Source organism: Pleurodeles waltl, chromosome 3_1 (genome assembly GCF_031143425.1).
Source record: "Pleurodeles waltl isolate 20211129_DDA chromosome 3_1, aPleWal1.hap1.20221129, whole genome shotgun sequence".
Taxonomy (NCBI): domain Eukaryota; kingdom Metazoa; phylum Chordata; class Amphibia; order Caudata; family Salamandridae; genus Pleurodeles; species Pleurodeles waltl.
Window position 1 is genome coordinate 811,840,303 of NC_090440.1, and position 22,927 is coordinate 811,863,229.

A 22,927-nucleotide genomic window follows, 5' to 3' on the forward strand; every position below is an offset into this window, starting at 1 on the left:
GACACTATCAGAGGGAGGTGGCTTGTATTTCTTCTCTATCCTGGGAGTAATTATCCTTGCTTTGACTGTCTCGCTAATTATTTGTTCAGCGTGTTTTAGCATGCCGGGGAGCATAGAGAGCGAATGGTATGTTGAGGAGAGTGTATTAAACAAAAAATCGTCCTCCAGCGGTTCAGTGTGCATGGTGACACTATGGTATGCTGCGGCCCCAACTAAAACTTGATTGTACCCTGTACTATCCTCAGGTGGTGAAAGCTTAGAGGGATAGCAGTCTGGGTCGTTGTCGGGAATGGGTTCTGGATCATAAAGATCCCATGGGTCTACATTGTCTTGTTGCAAGTCAAACGAATGTGATGGTGACTGCAATGGTGTAGGACTGGTAGGAGGAGAGATATGCAGGTGTGGAGAGTGAGGAGGAGGAGAATGAGGAGGAGAAAAATGAGGAGGAGGTGGTCTCTCCTTTGGCTCTGGCCCTTTAGCTGGAGGCTGTGTAGTGTCCAATTCCTCCTGAAAGGCTAATTTCCTCTTAGGGTTTAGAGGAGGTGATGTTAAGATTCTGCCAGTTTCTTTGTGGAAATGAATCCTGGCTTGCCTTTCATCCTTTACTTCAAGTATTGGCTGTACTTGGGAGTCCTCCTCAGACGTTTTGTGGCTTTCTTTGAGTGTTTTAGAAAGTCCATGCTCCTCAGGTGTAACCTGCTATTTTCGGCTCCGAAGCTGGCTTTATCAGTATCGAAAAAGATGGTGTAGTGGATGGTCTCAGCTCCGAAAGGGATTTCCGAAATTTCGTCTCCGAAGAGCGGTGTTTGCTCGAGTCGGAGACGGAGCCTTTCGTCGACTCCGATGGTTTCGGAGGAATGGGCTTTTTCAGTGCCGAACTGACTGTTTGGTCACCGGGTGTCTTCTTTCGGGTCGAGCAATGGCCTTCCGGCAGTGGCATACCCAAGGACTTATATTTCAGTCTTTGAGATGGTACAGGGACAGTCGTACTCACGTGTTGTCCTGCCGTGACGGGTCTGTCTTCCTCTGATTCCTGGTCAGAGTCGGAACTTCGAGCGGACACTGCTGTCTGCATGATCTCTTCCTCTTCGACGTCGAGATGTTCGGAGCTTTTGGACGCCATCTCGAATCTTCGTGCTCTTCTGTCTCGAAGTGTCTTTTTTGATTGGAAGGATCGGCAGGCCTTGCAATTTTCTTCCCGATGATCTGGGGAAAGGCAAAGATTACAGACGAGGTGTTGGTCTGCATAAGGGAATTTGGCGTGGCACCGAGGACAGAATCGGAATGGAGTCCGATCTATGAGGCTTCCACGCGGTCGGCCCGACCAGGCCAGAGTTGGCCGCGCGCGCCCGAAGGGCGAGTAGAGATGTCTCCTTCGACAGTACCAAAGTGTCGATAGAAGATGTAACCCGATCGATACAATACCGACGAAAAATGAAGCGTTTTAAAAGTTTTCCAAATCGAACTATCGAAAGGAAACGCAACCGAACCCAACGGCGGAAACAGAATAATCTAACATGGAGTCGATGCCCATGCGCAATGGAGCCGAAGAGGAGGAGTCACTCGATCCCATGACTTGAAGAGAACAACTTGTAACACTCCTGCCTTCTAGTGTTGGGCTCGAAGTATATGCACAGCATGTGTATCTGCAGCTACACATGCCATCGAACATTATATATATATATATATTCGCCCTCAATGGAAAAATAAAAGTTACAGGGATGTTATAGCTAGATTGGCGTTTTACCCGTACAAAACCATTCAGCGGATTAATTCTAAGTACAACTTTATGTTTGCGTACTTGGAAAAAAGGTTCCTCAACAGTGAATGCCTGTATTTTACTAACTCTTCTTAATTAAGTAATTGCTACTAGGAAAGCAACTTTTCAGGTTAAAAATTGAATCTCACAGGAATGCATGGGTTCAAAAGGTGGGCCCATTAGTCATGTGAGTACAATATTCAGATTTCAAGCAGGAACAGGTGATGTTCTAGGTGGAATAATACGTTTTAGTCCTTCCATGAAGGCTTGAAAAACTGGGACTCTAAAGAGAGAGTTATGTCGCATAGTCTACAAATATGCTGATATTGCAGTAAAATGGATTTTAATGGATGAGAAAGCTAAATTTGACATCTGTAAATGAAGTAGGTAGCATACAATATCTTGTATTGATGCTGTAAGAGGGTCAGTATTATTAGATTGACAATAATAAACAAATCGTTTCCATTTGTTGGCATAGCATTGTCTAGTTGTAGGCTTGCATGCCTGCTTGAGCACTTCCATGCATTCTAATGGGAGCTGCAAGTATCCAAATTCTATGACTTCAGGAGCCAAATCGCTGAGATCACTGGGATTTCGGTGTCTGATTTGTCCTTTGTTTTGCGTTAACAAATCAGGTCTGTTTGGAAGTTTGTAGTGAGGTACTACTGACAGGTCTAGGAGTGTTGTGTATCAATGCTGTCGTGCCCACGTGGGGGCTGCGAGTATCGTGGTGAGAGAGGTCTGACGCAGTTTGTTGACCAGAAATGGAATTAGTGGGAGAGGGGGGGGGGGAAGCGTAAGCAAATATCCCTGACCAGTTGATCCATAGAGTATTGCCCTTGGACAGAGGGTGTGGCTGTCTGGATGCAAGGTTTTGACATTTTGCGTTTTCGCTTGTTGCGAATAGGTCTATTTCTGGTGTTCCCCACTTTTGAAAGTACTGATGAAGTACCGGAGAGTGAATCTCCCATTCGTGTATCTGTGGGTGTGTTCTGCTTAGGAGATTCACTAGCTGATTATGTATTCCTAGGATGTATTCTGCTAATAGATTAATGTGATTATGAATTGCCCACTTCCATACTGTTTGGGCTAGAAGGGACAGTGGAGATGGATGTGTCCTGCCTTGTTTCTTTAGGTAGTACATGGTTGTCATATTGTCTGTTTTTATCAAGACAGTCCTGTGTTTGAGAAGTGGTTGAAATGCTTTTAGGGCAAGGAACACAGCTAATAATTTTAAATGGGTTATGTGATAATGTAGCTGTTTTGAATCACATTCCCCTTGAATGGTAAGGTTATTGAGATGAGCTCCCCAACCTATCATCGATGCATCTGTTGTTATTGTGGTCTGAGGCACAGGGTCTTGAAATGACCGGCCCTTCATTAAATTGCTTAGATTTCACCATTGAAGGGACCTGTGCGTCTAACACTAGATCTTGCAATTGACCCTGTGCTTGAGACCACTGCTGTGAGAGGCACTGTTGTAGTGTTCTCATGTTTAGTCTTGCATGTGGTACCATTGCTATGCAGGATGCCATCATTCCCAATAGTTTCATGATAAATCTTACAGTGTATTGATGATTTGGCTGCATTTGTGGTATGAGAGTTTGGAAAGCTTGTATCCTTTGTGTATTTGGATAGGCTAAGGCTTTTTGCGTATTGGGAATAGCACCTAGGTAAGGTTGTACCTGTGCTGGCTGAAGATGGGATTTTTGGTAGTTAAGAGTGAACCCTAATGTATGTAGGGTTTGTATTGTGTATTGAGAGTGCTGTTGACATTGTATTAAATTGATTGATTTTATTAGCTAATCATCTAGATAAGGAAAGACATGTAGGAGTTATCTTCTTAGGTAAGCTGCTACTACCGCTAGACATTTTGTGAATACTCTTGGAGCTGTTGTTATGCCAAACGGCAAAACTTTGAATTGGTAATGCTTTCCCGCTATCACAAACCTTTTATATTTTCTGTGAGCTGGGTGGATGGGTATATGGAAATATGCATCTTTGAGATCTAATGTAGTCATGTAATCTTGTTTTTGTAGTATTGAAAAGACGTCCTGCAGAGTTACCATGTGAAAGAGTTTTGACAGAATATATAAATTTAGTGGTCTGAGATCGAGAATGGGTCCTAGAGTGCCATCCTTTTTGGGGATGAGGAAGTATAGTGAGTATACACCTGTTCCTTGTTGAGACTTTGGGACTAATTCTATTGCCTCTTTAAAAAAAAAAAAAAAAAAAAATTAGCAATATACAAAAAACATACATTAACACAAACGAGCCCCCTCGTCATAGCAATAAATTGTATATGCTACAGCCCTCCTCAGTTACAGCGTTGTCCCAGCCAACAAAGAGAAGTCAACAAATGTTTCTCACAGTATGCATCAGTATCAAGGGCACTTCTCCAAGCCATCTCCTCTGACTTTCAGTCGACATAGTCCGCATAGCCAGTCCAGGAGGTTTGTCATAGTCAACAAGAGGTTCAGCATATCATAGCAGAGGGGGGAAACAGCAAAAAGAACAAACAAAGAGGCAGGTGGAGCACACAGCCAGGTCATGCTAGCCTAACTCAGCAGCACAAAAGCATACCCAATCAAGGGAGGGAGTGAGCCACTAGCGTGAGCCTCTCCAGCAATTCCACCTACTCACTCCGGGACGCCAGATACTCATTCAGCAGAACCCAAATATCCCTAGGTCGGGACCCTTCAGGCATCAGCTCCCAGAAAACCGTCAGCTGATCATGACAAAAGGCAGCATCTCGCAACCGTTCAGATCTACGCGGCCCACTCCTCCTGCCCCAGAACATGGCAACCCTACGCTTGGCCAGCAGCAAAAGCAAGCCCACCAGTCGCCTATGCGGTCCCTGGATCTCATCTACACACCCAAGCAGCGCAACCCTGGGAGAGACAGGCATCTCCAGGTCGATCATTTCAGTAATCACTTGCAAAACCTCCACCCAAAAAGCGTGGACTTCCGCACACTCCCACGCCAGGTGCAGAAAACCCACATCCAGCGCATAACAGCGAGCACAGCATGCATCCGCACGCAAACCCATAGAGTGGAGCCCCCTGGGTGTATAGTATAGTCGCAGCAAAAACTTAAAGTGCAGCAGTAGTAACCTGTAGTTCGGTGACAGCGCTCTCATATGGGCACAACAGCTGCGCCACATTGCCTCTGTGATAGGCTCCCCCACATCTCTCTCCCATGCAATCCTGGAGGACTACCCAGAGCCACCTCTCTGCGCCTGCATGCAGCTATACAGTTTGGTGACCAGCTTACTCGGTGACCGCGCATTACATAGCACCTCCAGCGCCAGAAACTCCAAAGGTGCCCCGGCCGGGCCAAGAAATCGGTCCCGTAACAAAGCACGGACCCGGAGAGCATACATGCGCTGCAGCGCCGTACCATCACAGCCATCCAGCGCCTCTGAAATGTCAAGCAGACGACCGTCCACTAGCCAATCCCCCAGCTCTGTCAAGCCAGCATCTCAGAGAAAACCACGTACCCTGCCATCCCGGAACATCTGAGCATCAACAACCGCCATGACGGGCAGCGAGGGAGCAAAAGGCGCGGTAATCCCAGAACGCTGCATCAACACCCCCCACGCTCTTACTGTACATGCAACCATGTCAATTCCCTTAACTCGAGACCGAACTTGGCCCCCAAGCACGCACAGCAAGCCATCCAGCCACACGGCGTCACTCTCAGGCGCCAAATGCAGCAAGTATCGAATCGGATTCAGCCAATAATACGCAAAGTGTGCCTGTGCACAGTAGTAGTAGAACTCCAGGTCTGGAGCAGCAAGCCCGTCCAACTCAAACGGCAGCGTCAGTTTCTCCCAGGAGATGTGAGACCGAAGGCCCGCCCACACCAAGCGAATCAGCGCAGAGCGCAGGCGTCGTAAGTAGCCCCTCGCGAGCGGGAGAGGAAGACTAACAAACAGATATAGGAACTTAGGGCGAACCACCATCTTTACTATGGCCATACGCCCAATTAACGATAGTGGTAGGGCGCGCCACGTCTCAACCTTTTCCTCAAGCCATGACAGTGCAGCACAGTAGTTAGCCAGCCATAGTGTATCAACATCACAGCTCAGCTGTGTACCCAAATAGCGCACCGGCCCCTCTGCCCAGGCAAGGGGGTATCGAGAGTCAAATCTTATCACATCAGGAGTCAAAGAAAAAACCATTGATTTCGACCAATTGATAGTTATACCAGAAAAAGTACCAAAGCGCACAATTTCCTCCAATAGAATGTCCAGATTCGGACCAGGATTCCGCATGTATAGTGCAATATCATCAGCGTACAGAGATACCAAGACAGGTCGCTGTCGAAACTGTAAGCCTCTATCATTGTACTTCTGTCGCAACCCCGCCGCCAGAGGCTCCATCGCCGCCGCAAAAAGGAGTGGGGACAGCGGGCACCCCTGACGCGTACCGCGTGCAACAGGAAATGGAGCTGACACGCATCCATTAAGGCGCAACCTAGCCGTAGGCAGAGTATACAACAATCTAATCCAATTCACGAATCGCGCGCTGAGTCCGACACGGCCTAAAAGTGCAAACATATAGTCCCAGGCCAGGGAGAGAAAAGCCTTGGTGGCATCAAGAAATACCACCGCCGCATTATCCTCTGCCCCCAGCGAGCCCGCCACCGCGAAGAAAGTACGCAAGTTGTGACCTGTAGACCTCCCGGGGACAAATCCCGACTGATCTGGTAGCACCAACCTGGGGAGAAGTGGCTGCAGAGACGCCGCTATCATTTTTGCCAGGATTTTCTTGTCAATGTTAATCATGGAGAGCGGACAATACGAATCGCATCAGCTCGGGTCCTTCCCAGGCTTCAGGATCGTTACTATCAAAGCCTCCCGGAGCGAGGCCGGCAGCGACCCGGTCTCCAGTGACTCCGCATACACCTCCAACAGGCACGGGGCAAGAATATCCACATATTCCTTATAAAACGCTGGGGTCAGGCCGTCCACGCCGGGGGACTTATCACCAGACAGGCCGCGAATCGCCGCCGGCACTCCTCTACAGTGAACGGTTCATCCAAGTACATCCTGTGCGCCTCATCAAACCATACTAGAGCAATATCCTCGAAGTACGTCTGTGCAGCCGCCGCACTCAGGCCCTCCGGGGCCGCATAGAGCTGCACAAAATATTCTGTAAACACTTGCATTACACCATTCACTACCGTCACCTTTCCTCCCTCGGCATCGACAATCTCTGTAACATAATTACTGGCCCAGGGCCTGCGAAGCATGTCTGCAAGCATGCACTCCGCTCTCTCACCCTCCCCATAACGACGAGCCCGCGTATGCCTCCCGGTAAAACAAATTTGTCTCAGGGAGGCCTCCTCATCCAAGGACACCTCTCGCCGGATCTCCGCAAGTATCGCTCCGAACCAGCCCACAGCTAGGCGCCTCTCCAACTCTATAAGCCTTCCCTCAATGTCAGCCATCTCCCGCCTCAAGGCCTTCACTATACCATGTTGTTTCGAGAGGCATACTTCCCGAATAACTACCTTAAATGCGTCCCATAGGGTACCGGCAGACCTCACAGATACCCAATTCTCAGCAAAAAACAGCTTAATAGCCTCACGTACTTCCTCCCGAAAAGCCTTTCACCAGGTATCTCCAACTCCAGCCTGACCGGCGAGTGGTCCGACAATGTGCGGGGAAGATGATCCACTGCTCTCGTCCAGACCTCCACATCCCTGGTACCCAGCCAAAAGTCAATTCGGGACCAACTGCCATGGACATAATTCAGACACATATCCTCTCTCACATCTACATGCTTTTGCCGCCACAAGTCCACCAGCGCGCCGCTCCGCATCACTGCCGCCAAAGACTTAGCTGCTGAAACATACTGCACCCTGGCCACACTCTCACGATCCATCCTAGCATCCAAAATCACGTTAAAGTCACCTCCCCAGATCACTGCACCCGCACCCAGCGATTCCACCAAGCGCCACAGCATCAGAAAAAACTCTGGGTCATCTACATTCTGCCCATACACCGCCACAAGCCGACAAGCTCTGTCAAGCAACGTACCGCTCAGTAGAACATATCTGCCATTTGGATCAACAATAACTTCTCGTGTGCACCACTGCAACCCCTTGCGGATCAAGATTGCTACTCCACGAGCATAGCCAGACTACATGGAGCAGTGAGCCTCACCAACCCACCCAGCTTTCAATCTACCCAGTGCAGTCGTCACCAAATGCGTCTCTTGTAGCATACAAATATCAATTTCATGTCGCTGAACATAAGCGGCCACCAATCGCGCCTTCCGTCTGTCATTGAGCCCACGCACATTCCACGTCAAACATCGGACCACAGCCATACCATCACCCCCCATCCCACCCTACTGGCATCCATCGGCGCACAAGAGAGCGCATCTCCACCTGCCAAAAACTTAAAGGAAAGTCAACCAGAACTACATATGAAACTGTCGCCCTGCGACCAAAAGAAACCCGCGCCTCCCCCCCCACCCACTCAGGCCCCCCAATCGGACCCTTTCAGTGACCCACCCGCTCAAACTCCAAATCCACCCCTTGTAACCAAAGCAAAAATTATCAGGACTCCTCCCAGGGGCGATAGCCGGCCTAACAGCTCTCCACCCAGTGTACACTAGGGAATAGGGGCCCATGGGCCAAGTAGCAGCTACACACCAGGCGGTCCCGTGCGCGAAAGCGGACCTGCGCACCCCAGCAGCCCCAACCGGTACTAGTAGGACAATCCGAAGCCGGTTAGTCATTGTCACTTAAGGCGGCATCCTCCGCTCCCGGCCCACCCCGGCTCTGCAGCTCCCCGCCCCTTGGGTAATTGTCGAGCAAACCTGGCCGCTTGTTTTGGGTCCGTGAAATACAGCGCCTTTCCCTTGTGTCGCACCCTCAACTTTGCCGGATACAGCAGGGCGAACCCGATTCCAGCCTGGCTCAGCAGCCGTTTGGTCGGCAAAAAAGCACGCCTCTGAGTCTGCACACCAGGGGTGTAATCCGGGAAGAAGTTGATTTCCGAATTCTTGTACACCAGCGGCCTTCTCTCCCTTGCCAAAGGACAGCATCCCGGTCCCGGTAATTCAATAGGCGCACTATAATTGGATGCGGAGGAGTTCCCGCGGGGACCGAGGCCCCAAGGACCTGTGCGCCCTCTCCACCACCAGCATCCATGAGAGCTCGCCCGCGAACAAGTCCGACAGCATACTCTCCACAAAGGCTTCCATGCGACCCATATCAGTCGCCTCCGGCAGCCCCACGATGCGAATATTATTACGGCGGGACCTCGCCTCCAAGTCCTCATTTTTATTCCGTATCACCTCAGGATGCGCTCCATTTGTGCAATCTGTTCTCTATCACCCCGCGTGCATCTTCTATTTCCGACGTACGCGACTCCAAAACCTCAAACCTGGAATCGCGGTCATCTACCTGGGCTCTGATGTGGTCTAGCTGTTCCGTCACATGGTCCAGCTTGGCGTCGATGCCAGCCAAGCTAGTCTTGAGCTCCAAAAACATGGACCGCACAGACACCTCTGGGCTCCCCTCACCAATCTCGACTTTACTGGGCTGGGAAGCAGGAGCCGCACTCCTCTTTTTTCCACCCTCAAAGGTGAGTTTTGCTTGACGCTGATCAGCCTTGCCCATAGTCAGCTCAGCACGTTCGGGCTCCTGTCCGCACTGGAGCAATTGAAAGGATCCGGTGCAATGAACTCCCACAACCGGTAGCTCTCTCCCAGCTACCCAAGTCGCTCCGCAGATCCACCAGCCAGAACCCAGGTCACCAGGCCTGCATCAAAACTCTCCAAACAGCAAGCCAATCCGTGCTGGTACCTCACGATGTTCCACTGGCACCAGCTCTAGCTCAGCAAATCTGCGATGCAGGGGAACCGCTCCCGGGCCGCAGCCATAGCAGACCCCCCTGCAAGGGGAGCCTCATCCAACTTCAGGCCTTCAGTGGACCGCCACAGGCTTAGCCAGCATCACCAGCACCAGGTCACCACTACCCACTTTCCAGCGATCGGCCCCAGCATCCAGTCAGGCACTCTGGGTAGCGCAGCACATGTCCTCCAATGAAATCCGACGGGCCCCGCCTGGGCCCCGCTCTGGGGGGCACTCCGCAGCAGCACGCTGCGGCCCCACCAGCCGTCCACTCACCGACATCTGGCACCCCCGGCCGCCACAGTCCACAGGTCAGTCCACCTCCTCTCAGGGCCGATCCAGTTTCTGCACTGGGCCTGCTCCTCGCACGCCCGGCCGCATTACCGGGCCATCCAAGCCCAGGCGCCACCAGTGACACAGAGTCCAAAGGGCCACGAGGCCCAAACATGTCACTGCAGCCGCGGGGCCGCGGAGGCCATGGGGGGAGCACGAGGGTCGCTAGGGCCGCAGCCCGACCAAGCCGCCGATCAGGCCCACCGGCTCGCCGGGAGCAGTTTCCAAGCCTCCCGCCTTTCAAAACGCGCGCGCCGGCAGCGACCTACCATCCAGCCCGCCCGCGTGAATATAGGCCCCAGCCGCGCTCCCACAGCGCCCAAAGCGTCACAGGGGCTCACTCGGGGTATCGCCCAGGCCCGCCCCAGCCAGCACCACCTGCAGGATAAATAAAACAAATAAACGGCCCGCGGCCCGGCAGAGCCTCAGTCAGTGCCGGCCATCTTGCCCGGCAGCCAGGCCACGCCCCCCCCAATTCTATTGCCTCGTTTAGTAGTAGCGATTGTACTTCTTGTTGTAATAGAACATTGTGTTCTGGGGACAACCTGTGATAACGTGGAGGAATGTTTGGAGGTGTAGAAATCAATGCTAGGCAATAACCATTGCCGATAACTGAAAGTACCCATTGGTCTGTGGTGATATTTTGCCATTGGGATTGCTGCAGTCTGCCCCCCCCCACAGGAGATGTGTGGGGTTGTGGCATGCTTAGTGAGACACTGTTTTGATGGAGTAGTGACATGTTTTGAGGCCTGGAATATGCCTCTGGCTCTAAAGTGTTGGCCTCTATAAGAGCCTCTAAAGCCCCCTCTCTGGTACTGCTGTTGTTGCCCTTGTTTAGACTGGGAGGTAGAAGCATCTGTGGATTGTGGATTGAATACTCCTCTAAATTGCTGCTTACGAAAGGAGCCTCTGTAATGTGTTGTATGTAAGGCTCCCATAGCTTTAGCAGTGTCCGAGTCCTTCCTGAGTTTTTCTATTGTGGTTTCAACCTACGGGCCAAACAGGTGTTTTTTATCGAAAGGCATAATCAGTACTGCCTGCTTTATTTCTGGCTTGAATCCAGAGGAACGTAACCATGCATGTCTGCGTACGGTGATAACAGTATTCAAGCTTCTAGCTGCAGTATCTGCAGCATCAAGAGCAAACCGTATCTGGTTGTTACTTATGGCCTGACCTTCCTCAACAATTTGTTGAGCTCTTTTTTTAGTGCTCTTTTGGCAGGTGTTGTAAAAGCTCCTGCATCTCGTTCCAGTGAACTCTATCATACCTTGCTAACAAGGCTTTGGAGTTTGCAATTCGCCATTGGTTAGCTGCTTGTGTAGCTACCCTCTAGCCAGCAGATATGAATTTCCTACTTTCTTTGTCAGGGGGAGAGGCATCCCCTGACAAGTGACTACTGGCCCTTTTTCTAGCGACACTGACAACCACTGAGTCTGGAGGTACCTGGTGGGTAATGCAAGTAGGGTCTGTAGGTGCAGGCTTATATTTTTTATCAATGCGTGGTGATAAAACCCTAGCTTTAACCGGCTCACTAAATATCTCATCTGTATGTTTTATCATGCCAGGTAGCATTGGGAGGCACTGGTAACGTTAGTGCGTGGAAGATAAGGTATTAAAAAATAAATCCTCTTCCAAAGGCTCACTGTGCATAAATACCCTGTGGTACGCTGCTGTCCTAGCAATGACCTGTGTGTATGCAGTAGTGTCTTCTGGTGGGGAAGGTTTGGAAGGATATAAGTCTGGGTCATTAGCAGGTATCCGATCTGGATCATACAGATCCCAAGGAACAACTGTATCACCATGAAAATACGTCTGTGAATGAGTTGATGAAGGCAAAGGTGGTGGGCTAGTGGTGAAAAAGAAAGTTGTAGTGAATGAGGGGGAGAAGTATGCATAGGTAATGGCTTCTCCTTCCGCTTAAAGATCTTTGCTGGTGGTGGAGCAGTATCTAAATTTTCCTGAAAAGCCAACTTTCTCTTAGTCTGTGGAGGAGGTGCAGTAGTCAGTCTGCCAGTCTCTTTATGGATATGGATCCTTGATTGTCTCTCATCTATGATTTCAATGGGTTGAATTTCCGTGTCTCAGAAATATATTCGGATGGTTTCAATGATTTAGAGGACTGTTCATCATATGGCTTGGAGCTCTGCTTAAGATGGCTCGCAAGTCCTTATTCGTCTGAATAAGATGCCTTTTTCGGCTCGAAGATGACAATTTTTTCGGGCCCAAAAATTCAGCCAGTTGTTTCGGCTCCAAGGTAGGACGTCGAAGCTTCAACTCTGAAGAGTGTGGACGCAGACTCGGTTTGGAGGTTGAGCTTTTGGTGAATTTGCACGACTCCGGTATCGAACTAGGGGTGGCCTTTTTCGGCGTATTTTCTTGCAGGTCGAACAATGGCTCTCTGGCAGTGGTGCATCCAAAGCCTTTGAGGACATTTTAGGAGTGGACGTAGGGGCAGTCATACTCACGTGCTGACCAGCAGTGATGAGTCTGTCTTCCTCAAAGTCTTCTTCGGAGTCGGTGTCTTGGATGGAAACTTCAGTCTGCTCCTGTTCCTCCTCCATGGTGTCGATACACTTGGTACTCTCCAACGCCATTTCCAGTCTCCTGGCTCTCCGGTCACGCAGGGTCGTCTTGGATCGAAACGATCAACAGGCCTCACAATCCTCTTCTCGATGATCAGGAGAGAGACAAAGATTACATATGAGGTGTTGGTCTGCGTATGGAATTTCTGCGTGGCATTGGGGACAAAATCGAAATGGAGTCCGACCAGTCAGGCTTCGACGTGGTAGGCCCAAACAGGCCCGAGTTGGGCGCTCGCGCCCAGAAGGGCGAAATTTCGTATCGGTTCAACTATGGGTGGAAACGCAATCAAAACAATACAGACAGTCAAAGAAAGTTATCTAAAGTTTCCGATTTGAAATCTCAGAGCGAGAGGAAAACACATCCGAACCAGACAGCGGAAAGAAAGCTATCTAACAACGGAGTCGATGCCCATGCGCAGTCTGACCGGGAAGAGTCGTTACTCGATCCTGTGACTCTAGATAGCGGAAGTAATGCATAGCATGTGTATCTGCAGCTACACATGGCATTGAACAAAAATAAATAGGGCACAATGCAACTTTAGTTGATATATTCAGTAACTGATGCATTCCTATAGTACTGTACGCCACAGAGGGTCTCTTGCAACATGGTACCATGGAAGCTTTGCTGTTGCATATCTCAGAAGTAGTGATCTCTGGGTAGTCACGAAGGTGACACTTTATTTTTGTTTGCCTCACTCGGTCTTCTTTCACATCAACATTTTCAGCATAAAAGCCCCAAAAGTCTGCCAATCGTAAGGCTTGATGTACATGCAGGCTTCTTACTGCATGAGGTCTTATGCATATTATTACCATCCTCATGCACAGTATAATAAAAATAAACTTACCTGTAACACCAATCCCAGACAAATAAATGTGCTGAGAAAAATGCACTCACCACAATAAAACAATAACCATGTAACACATGGCCTTTCAATAACAATACTTTTTAATAGAATGAAACTTGCATATATCAAAAGTAAGCCCACTACAAAATTAAGATGGGGTTTACACATACAGACACACACACACCTTTACACATATAAATATATATATATATATATATATATATGTGGAAAATGTCACTTACCCAGTGTACATCTGTTCGTGGCATGTTCCGCAGCAGATTCACATGCTCTGCATACGTATGCCATCTAGTATTGGGCTCACAGTGTTACAAGTTGTTTATCTTCGAAGAAGTGGTTTAGAGTCACGGGATCAAGTGACTCCTCCTCTTCGGCTCCACTGCGCATGGGCATCGACTCCATGGTCAGATTTCTTTTCCCCGCAGAGGGTAAGGTAGGAGTGATAGAGTATAAAGAAAAGAGATGTCCATGCAAATATATAGATATATAAATATGTACAAGTGTTTGTTTAACTTAAACGGCTACAGGCTTCTGGGGAGGGTGCGTGTGAATCTGCAGCGGAACATGCCACGAACAGATGTACACTGGGTAAGTGACATTTTCCGTTCAATGGCATGTGTAGCTGCAGATACACATGCTGTGCATCGACTAAAAAGCAGTTATTCCTCCCATAAAATCGGTGGTTAGCCTGTAGGAGTTGAAGTTGTTTGAAATAATGTTCTTAGTACAGCTTGACCTACTGTGGCTTGCTGTGCTGCTAAAAGATCTACACAATAATGTTTAGTAAATGTATGTGGTGTTGACCAGGTAGCTGCTTTACATATTTCAGCCATTGATATATTGCCTAAGAATGCCATTGTAGCCCCTTTTTTCCTTTTGGAATGTGTTTTAGGTGCAACTAAGAGTTGTCTTTTAGCTTTAAGGTAACATGTTTGTATGCATTTTACTATCCATCTTGCTAAGCCTTGTTTTGAAATGGGGTTACCAGTATGTGGTTTCTGGAAGGCCACAAATAACTGTTTAGTTTTTCTGAATGATTTTGTTCTATCTATGTAATACATTAGGGCTCTTTTCATATCTAATGTATGCAGGGCTCTTTCTGCCACAGAATTTGGCTGAGGAAAGAAGACTGGTAGTTCCACTATTTGATTGAGATGAAAAGGCAATACTACTTTTGGAAGAAATTTAGGGTTAGTTCTTAGTACAACTTTATGCCTATGTACTTGTATGAACGGTTCTTGAATTGTGAAAGCTTGAATTTCACTAACTCTTCGCAATAAAGTAATTGCAACTAAGAAGGATACTTTCCATGTTAAGAATTGTATTTGACCTGAGTGCATAGGTTCAAATGGTGGGCCCATAAGTTGCGTGAGCACTATGTTTAGATTCCATGAAGGCACTAGAGGCGTTCTAGGTGGGAGGATGCTTTTTAACCCTTCCATGAAGGCTTTGGTAACAGGAACTCTAAATAAAGAGCTGTGCTGTATATTTTGCAAATACACAGAGATTGCAGTGAGATGTATCTTTATGGATGAAAAAGTTAAATTAGATTTTTTGAAAATGAAGCAAATAGCATACAATGTCTTGTATTGATGCTGAAAGCGGGGTAATTTGTTTAGATTGACAGCAATACACACATTTTCCATTTGTTGGCATAGCACTACCTGGTAGTGGGTTTTCTTGCTTGCTTAATTACTTCCATACATTCAGTTGGTAGTTGTAGATACTGAAATTCTATGACCTCAGGAGCCAAATCTCTAGATTGAGTATGTTGGGATTTGGATGCCTGATCTGCTGTTTGTTTTGTGTCAACAGATCTGGTTTGTTTGGGAGTTTTGAGTGTGGTACTACCAACAGGTCTAATAGTGTTGTGTACCACGGTTGACGGGCCCACGTTGGCGCTATGAGTATTAACTTGAGTGTGTTTTGACGCAGTTTGTTGACTAGAAATGGAATGAGTGGGAGAGGGGGAAAAGCGTAAGCAAATATCCCTGACCAATTGATCCACAGAGCATTGCCCATGGATAGGGGATGTGGGTATCTGGATGCAAAGTTTTGGCATTTTGCGTTTTCGCTGGTGGCGAACAGATCTATGTCTGGTGTTCCCCATTGTTGAAAGTATTGGTGAAGTACTTGAGGGTGGATCCCCCACTCGTGTGTTTGTTGATGATTTCTGCTGAGAACATCTACCAATTGGTTGTGTATCCCTGGAATGTATTATGCTACCAGGTGAATCTTGTTGTGGATTGCCCATTGCCAAGTTTTTTGGGCTAGGAGGGAGAGTTGGGACGAATGCGTCCCTTCTTGTTTGTTTAGGTAATACATTGCTGTCATGTTGTCTGTTTTGATAAGGATATTCTTGTGAGTGAGAAGAGGCTGAAAAGCTGTGAGTGCTAGGAATACAGCTAGCAACTCCAAGTGATTTATGTGTAACTGTTTGTGTTTCGTTTCCCATTGTCCTTGAATGTTGTGACTGTTGAGGTGAGCTCCCCAGCCAATCATTGATGCATCTGTTGTAAGTATGGTCTGAGGCACGGGGTCTTGAAATGACCGCCCTTTGTTTAGGTTTGTGGAATTCCACCACTGAAGGGACATGTATGTTTGGCGATCTATCAACACTAGATCTTGAAGTTGACCCTGTGCCTATTTCTGTGCAAGGCACTGTTGCAATGGCCGCATGTTTAGTCTTGCAAGTGGGACAATCGCAATACAGGATGCCATCATGCCCAATACGTTCATGACGAATTTGACAGTATACTGTTGGCCTGTCTGTATTTGTGCTAATATATTGTGAAATGCTTCTATTCTTTGCGGATTTGGGCTTGCAAGCACTGTTTGCGTATTTAGTGTTGCCCCTAAATACTGTTTAATTTGTGCAGGTTGTAGGTGTGATTTTTGGTAGTTGATGGAGAACCCTAGGTTGTGTAGGGTTTATATTACATAATGCGTATGGTTTTGACACTGTGTATGACTGTTGGATTTTATTAGCCAATCATCGAGATATGGAAAGACATGAATATGTTGACTTCTTAGGTAGGCTGCAACTACCGCCAGGCATTTTGTGAATACCCTGGGAGCTGTTGTTATTCCTAAGGGTAACACTTTGAACTGGTAATGCCTTCCTTGAATGACAAACCTGAGATATTTCCTGTGCGCTGGATGGATGGGTATGTGAAAATACGCATCCTTGAGGTCTAATGTTGCCATGAAATCGTGTTGTTGAAGTAGTGGGATAACACCCTGTAGTGTTACCATGAGAAAATGTTCTGACAGGATGTAAAGATTGAGGGTTCTGAGATCTAATATTGGCCTTAAGGTTCCATCCTTTTTGGGAATGAGGAAACACAGTGAGTAAACTCCTGTCCCTATTTGATTTTGTGGCACAGCTTCTATTGCTTGTTTGACTAATAGAGATTTTATTTCCTCTTGCAACAGAGCGATATGGTCTGTGGACAGCTTGTGTGGTTTTGGTGGAACATTTGGTGGAGTTGGTGTCAATTCTGTGCAATAGCCATTGCGGATAATTGATAATACCCAGCTGTCTGTGGTAATGGGTAGCCAATTGTTGTGGAACCTTTGCAGTCTCCCCCCCCCCCCCCCTCCCCCACACACACACAGGTGAGGTGTGAATTGGGAAGGGATGGCACAAGTCACTGCTTAGTTTGTTGTGAGGCTTGTTTTGCTGTTTGATATTTTCCCCTGCCTCTGGGGTACTGGCCTCTATAAGTAACTTTGAAACCACATCGTGATATTGAGGTTGGTAGGCTGACTTTGGCTGTGAGGTGGATGCCTCGGCAGTTTGGGCTCGAAATCCACCTCTATATTGGGGCTTACGAAAGGATCCCCTCTATTGCGTGGTAAACAGAGCACCCATGGTCTTTGCGGTGTCCGAGTCTTTTTTCATTTTTTCAAGTGCCGTGTCCACCTCTGGGCCAAAAAGTTATTTTTGGTTGAAGGGCATATTTAGGACTGCCTGTTGTATTTCAGGCTTTAATCCTGAAGATCTAAGCCATGCGTGTCTTCTTATGGTTACAGCAGTGTTGATGGTTCTGGCTGCTGTATCTGCAGAGTCTAGGGCTGACCTGATCTGATTATTGGAGCTGGCTTGGCCCTCCTCTACTACTTGTTGTGCCCTCTTTTGCTGTTCATTGGGGAGATGCTGAATTATGTCTTTCATCTCATCCCAATGGGCCCTATCGTATCTAGCCAACAATGTCTGAGAGTTGTCTGCCTGAGATGCCACTCTTTTCCCCGCAGCATCAAACTTCCTACTCGCCTTGTCTGGTGGGGGTGCATCACCTGATGACTGCGAGTTTGCTCTTTTTCTGGCTGCGCTTACAACTACGGAGTCTGGAGGTAACTGTTGGGTGATAAAGACAGGATCAGAAGGAGGTGGCTTATATTTTTTCTCCACCCTAGGAGTAATTATTCCTGCTTTTACTGGCTCCTTGAATATTTATTCAGCATGTTTTAACATGCCGGGGAGCATGGGAAGCGACTGATAAGATGCATGTGTAGAGGAGAGTGTATTAAAAAAAAGAAGTCATCCCCTAATGGTTCAGTATGCATGGCAACATTGTGATAGGATGCCGCCCTAGCTATGACCTGGGTGTAGCCTGTACTATCCTCTGGTGGTGAAGGCTTAGAGGGATAGCAATCTGGGTTGTTATCTGGAATGGGGTCTGGATCATAAAGATCCCATGGATCCACACTGTCCTGCTGCAAATCGAATGAGTGTGCTGGTGATTGCATAGGTGTAGGACTAGTATGGGGAGAGATAAGTAAATGTGGGGAGTGAGGAGGAGACGGAGGAGGAGAAAATTGAGGAGGTAGAGGTTTCTCCTTTGTTCTTGGCACTTTAGCTGGAGGCTGTGCAGTGTCCAATTCCTCTTGAAAGGCTAATTTCCTCTTTGGTTTTGGAGGCGGTGCTGTTAAAATTCTGCCAGTGTCTTTATGGATGTCAATCCTGGCTCGCCTTTCATCAAGTGGCTCCACTTGTGAATGTTCCTCAGTAGCTTTGTGGCTTTAAGTGCCTGTGAAAGTCCATGCTCCTCTGTATAAATTGGGTTTTTCGACTCCGAAAGCTGGTTTTTTCGGTATCGAAAAAGTGGGGGTTGAGGATGGTCTCGGCTCCGAAAATTATTTTCGAGATTTCGACTCGAAAGATCGATATTTGCTGGGCTTGGAGACAGAGCCTCGGCTCGAGTCCGATGGCTTGGGAGGAGTGGCCTTTTTCAGTGCCAAAGTTGTGGGCTGGTCACCGAAGGTCTTTTTCCGGGTCGAGCCATGGCCTTGCGGCAGTGGCGTACCCAAGGCCTTATGTTTTGTGCTTGGCTGGGAGAGGGGCAGGCGTACTCACGTGCTGTCCTGCCATGACCGGTCTGTCCTCCTCGGACTCCTGCTCGGAGTCTCTGAGCTCTTCTGTCTCAGAGCGTTTCTTTGGAACGGAAGGATCTGCAGGCTTCGCAATCCTCTTCCCGATGGTATGGGGCAAGAGAGATTACAAACAAGATGTAGGTCTGTGTAGGGGAATTTAGCGTGGCACCGAGGGCAAAAGCAGAATGGAGTGCGGTCCATGAGGGTTCCGCACGGTCGGCCCGACTAGGCTCGAGTTGGGCGTGGGCGCCCCAAAGGGCGAGTAACTATGTTTGATCAGACGGTACCGAAGTATTGATAGAAGATGGAACACGATCGAACCAATACCGACAAGAAATAGAGAGTTTTGAAACTTTTCTGACTCAAACTATCGGAGCAAAAGGAAACATGTCCGAACCTGATGGCGGAAAGAAAACAATCTAACATGGAGTTGATGCTTATGCGCAATGGAGCCGAAGAGGAGGAGTCACTCGATCCCGTGACTCGAAAACACTTCTTCGAAGAAAAACAACTTGTAACACTTCGAGCCCAACACTAGATGGCAGACGTATGCACAGAATGTGTGTCTGCAGCTACACATGCCATCGAACATACATATATATATATATATATATATATATACACACACACACACACACACACACACACACACACACACACACATGATGTGTGCGTATATAGATATGTGTACAGTTAATGCACAAGAAAATTTAAATATATTTTATTATTCAAATGATTTACAAAGTTACAACTGCAGCAGTCACATTTTGTCACATCACAAGACTTTTCTCAAGATTTTTTTTGAAACTTGATGGACTTAAAAGAATAGAAACTACTTATTTTGTTGCACAATATACATGAATTATTTACAAACATATAGTATTTCAGACATAGTTTGGCACAGTTGATGACTGCTGCATTAAAGACCATCAAAACCTGCATCTAATGAAGGTGACCTAGTGTGTGCAAACCAAGCGACCAAAAGTGAGCAGAGACTCAACTAACAAATTCCATGCACGGAAATGCAGAAGTCTGTAGCTGTGTTATGAAGGATCCCACAAACCTTAAAGTATTCAGTGAGATATTTGCAATTACAAGCATAGTATAAAGGATGAAGTGAATAAAGCTACATAGGGAATTAATTTGACCTTAACAGAGGATCAAGTGAAATTATGAAATCAAATGCCATAACACAACAAGGTCACCATAAATATTTTACGACCTCATTTGCAAATGTGAAATGTCTACATTCCTCTGCACCATCATCCCTAACAAATACAAACTGATCACAGACCCGGGAAGGAAATAGCAAATAATGATCTCAGCGTGCAAATGGCTGCTGGTTTAGTCATTAAAAAAGCATACCTTGTAAATCAGTTCAACAATCACCAACTGCAGAATGTCTCCGAAAGTCTGCACTTGATCAATACAAGTGCTCAAGTAATCTAATGCACGGTCCTATGGGAAAATAATATAGCATCAAAAGAAACATTCAGCTTTCACAACATAAATTTGGCATTTATAAAACACATCAAATATCCTTAGAGGACCTTCACAAGACAATTTTAAAGTGTAACAAATTATTTTAAGGCATATTCATTTTTCGGTGTTTGTTTTTAAGTTCTGTTTTTCCTTTCAGGGACAACTTGCATGGCAATTTTGCTGGAGCAAAATTATTATTATATATTTTTTTTTGCATATTTACATCCCATTGACAATACTGCTCACCTCATTTCAAGGTTATTGTTTACGTTTTATTTCACTACATACTCTCATATTCCTTAGAAGTCTACATTAGTGACTATATAATTGAAGTTAAGGATAAGTGAGCTAAGTTAAAAACAAAAGGCTTGGGTTGAGAGAAACTTACCGTACCAAAGTAACATTTAATCAAAGGTGTAAAACCTGCAACACTAAGTAAACCATATAAATAATTACAAAACAGATTACAATGAGGGGGAAAAAATCACCCTTGGCAAAAAAAGCCATTGGATAATGTGTAAACAGGGCAATAAGACTGCACAAAGGAGACAGTCAAGGGCAGAAAGCTATTGACGCACTTATTGCTAGTTATATCCACCGCTTGCGAGTCTTGGCTAACTGCAGGCTTAAATGATTCTTCAGTAAAAAGAAATGGATGCAAAGAGAGCCACTAGATATAAAAGGGTTAAGTAGCAAAGGGCTAAAAAACCCTCTGTCTACAGGCTAGAGGTCCGCTTAGAGAAACATAAGACAACTTACAGAGTGTTAAGTATTGAACATCTTTAATAGTTTTCAAGTGCAAAAGTAAAAACAAACACCAGGATCAACTCTCACCCTTTCGTGTAACAGCAAGTTCTCGAACTCCACCCAACTATCTAAAGATAAAAATTACTTCTGCAACCGATTTAACTTTTATCAAGGTTATAAAACCAAATTTGTATGTTTTAGTAAAAAATAACTACCAGAAAGTCTTAGAATAATGGGTCTGTCTTTTGCATCTATGGATCAAGATGACGTTTTCAAAAACCTATTTGCCCTCATAACTACTTCTCTCTTCTATATCTCTTCATCCTTACTTTTATGACTGACTGAGTACATGAAGATGCAAAGAAATCTGCAATGTTCACAGCTCAGAATTTACACTCTATCAGAGAGAATGTAGCTCATTATTCAGTATCTTAACCACACATACATATTTCAGCACAGGCATCCAAACGGTTTACCTCACCAAAGAACCATATCTTTAGATGCACTCACCTGGTCTGCGTGTATTAGCATCATGAATGCATTTCTCTTGCAACTGGCATCTTTTTCATTCACCAAGAAATCATGGATCAGTTCAGGAGCATCTGGGATGAGGTTTTCAAAATTTCTGAGAACCAAATATCAGCTTTTAATGATAAGGGACTACAGCAGCTAAAGTATCACATCCGTTTGGAAAAAAAGACAGGCACATTCACATTTGAAAACATTATATTTTGAAAACGAATATTTCCTGTATAAGCACTTTACACTAAGATGGGCCCTCATCATTTCTTCATTTCACTTATTTTATTTGAAATATTATAGCACTGGAGTACCCACAAAGGGCAATTAAGCGATTTACGTAGCAAGAAAGGAGACCGTACTTTAAGAGGAGGAAGCATTAGGTACTATCAATAAAGCAACTATGGTAAAATAGTGGCCTAGAGTATAAAAGAGAAGTATTACATGGTTTAGTCTGAATCTCCTCAAGGGAGCTTGATTGGCCTGGTACGTAAACTGGATGAGCAGAATGGCTGCGTGATTCTTTATGAAATATCAGAGTAGGATACTATCAGCAAGAACTTGATAAGAGGCAACACCACAAGTAGTACAAACATTCGCAAAATGACAACCAGGCGGTAATGTAAGATGGATTTGTTGAGCACTGCTTGATACTCATGAGGGTATCCGGGTTCTGAATAGGTGAAAGTAGGTGTGTGGTAAGGCAGGGCATGAGTACATGCAGTCTCGATGGTCCTGCAAGAACACTAATTGAAAAGCCAAGTCTTCAGCTTCTTGTGGAATTCAAGAAGTGAGGAAGAGGCCCTGATGGGTTGGGTTGGGGGGGAGGGGGAGGTTGATAGTTGGTCGCTCCAAGATTTGGCGGCTTGGTAGGAGAACAATCAACCTCTTTTTCTACTTCTGTGGATGTGGGGTATGTGCAAGGGAGAGTGATGCTGAGCAAAGTTGTTTGGTAGGCTGCTGGAAGTGAAGCCAGGGACTGAGGTCTGCGGGTACCATGTTGTGTAGTGACTTCAATGCGTGTGCCAAGTTTGAACTGGCAGAACCTCTGGATGGAGGTCATTGAGATCTCCAATGAGTGGTGAGGTGTGGGTTCGGCGTGGGAGGTCGAGGAAGAGTTGGACAGTGGCGTTTTGAATGGTTTTGAGTCTGTGAAAAAGATGGGTTGATATGGAGTGGTTTAAGTTATCAACTACCCAGCCTTATATGGCATATATTCAGTCACTTTGGCATAACTGGGGAAATGCACATATTGAGCAGGGTAGCAACCACGAAACTAACTCTGGGAATCTGGTAATTTTTCAATTTGCCAGTTCACTCACTATCGGATCACTGGAGAATTCTACTTGTGCAATGGTTGTCTCTTCCTTCGTGTTTCATTTAACACATGAACA

The 22,927-nt window shown here is 46.5% G+C and overlaps 1 protein-coding gene across 3 annotated transcripts in view; it reads right to left on the minus strand.

The window, feature by feature from the left end:
- Positions 1 to 22,927, minus strand: part of COPB1 (COPI coat complex subunit beta 1) — a 213,012-nt gene that overhangs the window by 150,532 nt on the left and 39,553 nt on the right. For all 3 annotated transcript variants that reach the window (XM_069223690.1, XM_069223691.1, XM_069223692.1), the window contains exons 5-6: positions 21,525 to 21,639; positions 20,151 to 20,243 (exon numbers count right to left, since the gene is read on the minus strand). In XM_069223690.1, the coding sequence (XP_069079791.1) occupies positions 20,151 to 20,243; positions 21,525 to 21,639 (208 nt within the window). The remainder of the gene's footprint in view (positions 1 to 20,150; positions 20,244 to 21,524; positions 21,640 to 22,927) is intronic.